At 34.1% G+C, this 6,348-nt stretch overlaps 1 protein-coding gene across 3 annotated transcripts; it reads right to left on the bottom strand.

The window, feature by feature from the left end:
- Window positions 1-221: 221 nt before the first annotated feature.
- Window positions 222-6,082, bottom strand: LOC112003438 (uncharacterized). 3 transcript variants are annotated; one of them, XM_024035635.2, is made up of 11 exons: window positions 5,804-6,082; window positions 5,344-5,641; window positions 4,841-4,908; window positions 3,939-4,009; window positions 3,410-3,679; window positions 2,824-2,984; window positions 2,687-2,742; window positions 2,435-2,487; window positions 2,238-2,367; window positions 803-900; window positions 222-612 (listed from the first exon to the last, which is right to left on the bottom strand). In XM_024035635.2, the coding sequence occupies exons 2-11, from the start codon at window positions 5,634-5,636 to the stop codon at window positions 541-543; spliced, it is 1,272 nt and encodes a 423-aa protein (XP_023891403.2). In that variant the 5' UTR covers window positions 5,637-5,641; window positions 5,804-6,082; the 3' UTR covers window positions 222-540. The 3 variants fall into 3 exon arrangements, with proteins under 3 accessions (XP_023891403.2, XP_023891401.2, XP_065628814.1); XM_024035633.2 differs by having other exon boundaries at window positions 5,782-6,080; XM_065772742.1 differs by lacking the exon at window positions 5,804-6,082 and having other exon boundaries at window positions 5,344-5,774.
- Window positions 6,083-6,348: the final 266 nt, after the last annotated feature.

The following is a 6,348-nucleotide window of genomic DNA, read 5'->3' as shown; positions in this document are numbered from 1 at the left end:
TACCGTACCCAAAAAAAAAAAGGGTAAGATAAAATTGGCCTCCTACAACATAATTAACTAATTAAACTGTTTACATACGTGTGTAGCTACTAGCTTCTCCTTTGGGATTATGCCCTCTCTGTCTTTCCTGCCACAGCATTAACTTTTTTTTTTTTTTTTTTTGAGAAAGCATTAACTTAAACTATTACATTCGCGCGTGTGTATATATATATATATATATATTTTTTGGTAAACCATTCGCATGTTTATTTACTAGCTTGTCTTTTGGGATAACATCCTCTCTCTGTGGTGGTAAATAGAACTTACAACATTATACCTAAAATTTCACTTACACAGCCTGTCTAACCCCTTTTAAACCCTTGAGATTTTTGAACTTCCAAATTCCAAGTCATGCCAAGATCACCTGGAACATCTAAATCCCTTCTCCCTTCCCTATAACTCTATAACCCCGGACAGGAACAATATTAAGGCAATAGGCAATAGGCAATAGGCAATCGGCAACTCAAACCAGACATACACATAATAACAAGTTGGTAGCTATTATAAGAGAAAATTGTCAATCATGTGATGGACCACATCAGCCCCAGCAGAATTGATTCGGTATCTATTCACCTGAACAGAAAGAAAGAGAGAATTTAGAAGAAATTTCATTTGAGTTAAACTTCATTGGTAATCAGTTAAAAATGTGAAAAATAATGATAATTGTTGTCTGATAGTGGAACCAATTGGTTCAGAGCCCTGATAGCACAAAAATGGAATTTATGTTCTACATGATGACTTTCAAGAGAAGGTAAAAACCCACCTGAATGGTACTGTGCGCAAGATATCTTTGTTTAGTTCCACTGAAGTTAACGTCAATCCGTTCCCAGCTTGTTTTAGTCAAACCTCTTAACATTTCCTCTACAAATGTTGTAAAATGATACAATTGAGTGAAAATAAGTTTGAAGTTTTAGAATCAATCAATATACTAAAGATCAGAATATGTATAAAAATCATGAGAGTGAAATCACACATGTATTTTCGGAAGCAAAATGGATAAAAGTAGCACTTTCCAACAACAAAATATTTTCCAATATCCATCAGCTCATATCTCATGCCCTAAAACTTAACCTCCATCCACCTTTCATCAGTTATGACGTCTGGAAGAACATCTACATATTTGCTGCTCTTAAAAAAATTCATCATAATAGCAGTAAATAGTTTTGTGACCTCCATAATAACCACTGTGTCAATTACTTATATCATCCAGATAATGTATGTTCTACTATTGTTACCAAAGTCATACTATCACAATTTAAATTCAGGAAAAGCCAAAAAAATTATACTTTTATCTAATAAGTATATAATTTTCTCCTATTAAATACTAAAGCATACTGCTGATAGCAAATTGAGAACCACACTTTTTCCTTCAATTTTTTATTAACTCAAAAACTTGATGATATTTGAAATCATGTACCACACAATAAAAGTTGATGCACCAAGTGACTTAATATATAGGTTACGCATTGTACAATGTGATTTTTTCATTACTTATTAAGATAGTTTGCTCTAGATAAAATTCAATTATCAAAGTTTCAAGTGCCTCACAAATTATTAAAGTAGCTTACTCTAAGTAAAAATCTATTACCAAAATTTCAAGAAACTTAAAATTCTACTCCAAAGAAATTCTATTACCAAAAGTTTCAAATAATTTTTAATAAAAAAGGTCATTCGCACAAAACTAGAAAAATGTACCCACCTTCCCAAGTACTCAGCATTAAAAATATCTTTGATGTGCAAAAAAAAAAAAGGACCGAGGGAGACCATTGCAGCATACCCTATTTCAACTGGAAGATTTGTTACTTGGTTACGCCACTTAACTTTCTTTTAAGTTTCCCAACACAGCAGGAAAAATTGGAATCAAAAGCTAGTAAAAGGCTGTACCAATCTTCATCGACCTTTCCCAGAAAGGCCAGAATTTCAATTAGCAAGTCTTACAAATCACTGTTTAACAACTTATTTTTGAGTCACCTGGCCCCACTACCAAGAAAGATCTATCACAATCTTCATGGTCTTCTTGGATAATATTTATTATCTATCAGTAATTAATTAGTTGAGATTTTATAATAGTCAGGTAGGTAATTTAAGTAACTGTAGAGGCCCAGTATTCTCCAATTTTAAAACACACACACATTCATCTAGTTTTCAATAGTGAGAGTAGTTTGGTAACTAGTTAAAAAGGACAAACATCAACACACCTTCTAAGTCAATGTTCTTGAATCCATTGACTTTGGCCTCCAAGAGGACTACTTCTTGTCGACTGGAAGTTTCTGCTGTCTCCACATTTACAATATGCCGGTATTTGTCATCTTTAGAACAATGGCGATGCTGATAGAGAAAAATAGTCAGAGTAACTCAATATGATTTAAACTTCCATAAAAACTTTCAAAATTACCTTTGGGAGCTCATCTCGTCGCCGTAGAGATGATGTACTCCATCCCACAAGTTCTATGGAAAGTGTCAAGTAATTAACAGAAACAGCACGAGAGTGTTATAACAATAACAATTAAGAGAGGCCAATGGTCAGACCCATCAACTAACTCCTTGAATTTCAGATTTGAACATCTGGAGATCTGACTTCCAATGATTTTACTTGAACAATAAGGTACAACGAAGTAGAAAGGATTAACAAAAAATAGAAGGATACGGTCATATCGTACATTTGCATAGGTGACACGACGCTTGAAGGACTGCAAAGCAGATCTGCAGAGACAAGATGACATTTGATGACTTGTTGAAATCATTTGTGCTGATAGTAGACACTCATGTTACACAAGAACTCACACAAATTTAAGATCTTCACAATCATTAGCCATCTGAAGAAGAAGGGGAGGTTTTCCATTATCTTTGTCGGTTAAAAATAGATGTTTTCCAGTTCTACCAAGCAACCAAGATGCCCGGGATGCTACTTTTTCCATGGTATAAAAGCCACAAAGCATTGGAACCTGAAAATAAAAATCCACCAAGATCCAGAAACTTTATTGACATGGAGCCATACATATAATGTAAGCACAGTAGAGATGTAACAATTATTAGTTTGTAGCATTATCAAATGCCTTTTTCATCATCAATATGACGATACCTATATCTAAAAATCAAGATGATAGTCCACCCTTACAATTGAAATAAATTCCTAAGTAAGAAACAACAAAAACTGTTCCAATTAGTTCATTTGAAGTTCAATATATGTTGCTGAAAGGAAAACCCTCTCAAGAGCCAGGTATTAAAAAAATAAAAAAAATAAAAAAATCTCATAAGAATTAGCATAGTTTAGATATCATGGAACCAAAGAGAAAACATCTGATATCTAAAATGAAATCTTCATAGTAATAATACAACTGAGAATGAGCAAAAAGGGGTAATGAATCACCTGTTTATGCCCTCTTGAACCAAGGTGAGGTGTTGCAAAGGTTATAAAATTCATCGGCACCAGTCCAGCAATTTTGCCTTTGAATTTCTCCTCTGGGCATGGATCTCCAGATCCATCACTCCTACACTCTCCATTTTCCTGTGCAAATTCCCTCCTGACATCTTGTCCATAAAGCTTGGCAATCACATACCTTGTTACTAGGCCACCCAATGAATGACCTACAAATGAAATCTTCTGAACTCCTGGGTGACGTTTTATAACTGATATAACCTGGAAAAAACAAAAACAAAAACAAAAATAAACAAACAGTGTTCAATTTAAATCCTTAGATTGGTGCAGCAACTTCATATTCAAGGTAGTGCTTTAAACATAAAAGATGTTGGACACACACATCTGAACTACAAAGAAACAGAGTTAACCGCATTACACAACAAGATTTGGTTCTGATAGAAAATTAGTAAAGAACAATCTCAGTTACAATAAGGGAACAAAGAAAGTTGGTTGTCTGAATAGCCAAACCATAACGCACCTCTTCTGCTAATCTATCTCCCATATTATCAACACCATCGAATGTCAACTTTGAAGGATTACATTCACTGCCTGCATTCAATATTAAGCATACTCATTTCATTTTATTATGGAAGCAAAGAACATCAAACTAGGCATTCAGACAATAGCCAATCGACATATATTGAAGCCCACCAAAGATGGAAAATTACTAAATCCTCAAAAATGTAATTGAGAAGTGTAATGAGCTATCCCCATTTTAAATTCTGTTAATATGTTGTTATGAAAGTCAACCCGAAACGGAGGAGAAACTACTTCCAATGAGAGAAGACAGACAAGTGACCATCACCAACAGACTAAAGATAAAATATCCAGACATGCCTAGTAAATAAGATAATTCCAGCATGAGCGTCTTAATATGGATGGTCCTCTATGTACCATACAGTTATGATTAGATAGTTAATTCCCTCAAAGTTCTTGCCTTTCATTCTCATTATAACTTGAAACACTTATTTCATTTGTCATTTTTTTAAACACAAATTTGTTTGGATTAAGGTCATCAAACTGAAAATGAAACACCAGATTAGATGGACTAAGTCATGTGTGTAACATAGAATTAAAGAGGGCATAAAAACAGATACTCTTCAAATATTTAAAAGCCACAAAATACTGTATCTGGGAATCTACTCAAGGAACACACACACACACACACATAATGGGGTGTAAGTCACTAAAACACAGGTGATGGATTAAATCAGCCAAGTGATGGTTCCAACTACTGTGGTCATCTTGAATTTTCTTTGAACATCACTTTAAGCTAATGAACTCGTAACCATGACCATCACTATTCACTAATGAAAATAATTTTATGACACATTCATCGATCATCCAAGACAAACGAGATGAAGGGATTATGAAACTCACAGTGAGCTATAACATCTTCAGGATACTTCTTCAAAAACTGCTTTGCAGCATATCTCCAATTTTCAGCACTGCATAGATATAAAATTTGAAAAAACAATAAAAATAAAAGTATAACCTAAGCACATTACAGTTCCAATAATTTAATCATTCTACATTCTCTAATGACACAACATAAAAAGTCCCAAAAAAAAAAAAAAAAAAAAAAAATGAGGACAGGTTATACAATAACAACAATGAAGCCTTAGCCAGGGTAGGTCATATTTATTCTTTTTCTCCGAAGTCATAATTCTTGTTTCGTCCTTAATTGACATGTACTTTTTAGTTGTTATTTTTGGTCAATCAACTTTTGACTCAAATAAATGAAGATATACAATTAACAAAATTCATTAGCTAAACCACCCCAAAATGAATCATTCAAACTTGCTCTCAAGTATGTCTCAATGATTCATATTATTGACTCAAAAATTAGAGTCAAATGCAAATAAATGGCTGAGAGTTTTTACCTGCCACTGAGACCGTTAACCATTATAACAAGGTGAGTAGGATTGCGACGCTGTCCATCTCCATCAACAACTTCCATGTCAAAATTGCCTTCGTTATCGTACTCTGTTCTCAGTCTCACACATCCAAATCCTAGCTTCGACATATAATAACGATACGCACCGTTTTTGTCCTTCTCCTTCTTCTTCTTCCTGTTACTCTTCTCGCTCATCTTCGATCCTCCTTCTCCTCCTCCATTTACTTCCACTTTCCGTACAGTCGCCGATGGAGTCTCATCCAACTCTACCGAAGCCATTGGAGCTAAAACAAAAAATACAGAGCTGCTTAGAACTTTTTTTTTTTAATTTTATTTTATAAAATACTAGGTAGTAGACTCGTGGTTTAGTACTAAGAGCAGGTATTTTTATAGGTTCTCTTTGGTTTGAAAAATAAACATGTACTTTGAATGGGACCGGTCCACACTTTGAAGAAGAAGAAGACGACGACGAAGCTGTATCGACTCTTTGTTTTGAATCTTTTGATAGCGTACGCTATTTCTAATAGGCCTGAGTTATAGGAAGCAACTCGGATTGGATCAGATCTTCAGATTTCAGTTTAGGGAACAAACCGCCCTTTGATTTTGGAGTTATTTACGGCTTCGCGTTAGTCTATACCATCGTTGAATGAAGGGGCAGAACTGGAATTTTAGGGATTGGTTTAAATGGGAAGGAAATGAAAGATTGGCTGAGTCCAAAAAGAAAAAAAAAGAAATGAAAGATTGGCATATGTTTTGAGAGGTGGTATACTATGGATAAGAGGCATGTTTCCTCGCTCCGCACATAAAGGTCGACTCCACACCAAGGGGTGAAACTGTGTTGAAGGTAACTCTTATTTAGTCTATAAAAATAAGAGTTGCCTTTCAAATATTTGAATTAGTCTAATGATGTTCTTAAAAAAAACAATTGGTTTAATAATAAAAAAGATATAACTTTATTTTTCATAATTTTATTTTTTATTGTAAAATGTAC

Source organism: Quercus suber, unplaced genomic scaffold (genome assembly GCF_002906115.3).
Source record: "Quercus suber isolate HL8 unplaced genomic scaffold, Cork oak 2.0 scaffold_63, whole genome shotgun sequence".
Lineage (NCBI taxonomy): Eukaryota > Viridiplantae > Streptophyta > Magnoliopsida > Fagales > Fagaceae > Quercus > Quercus suber.
This window is presented reverse-complemented; position numbering and strand designations above follow the sequence as displayed.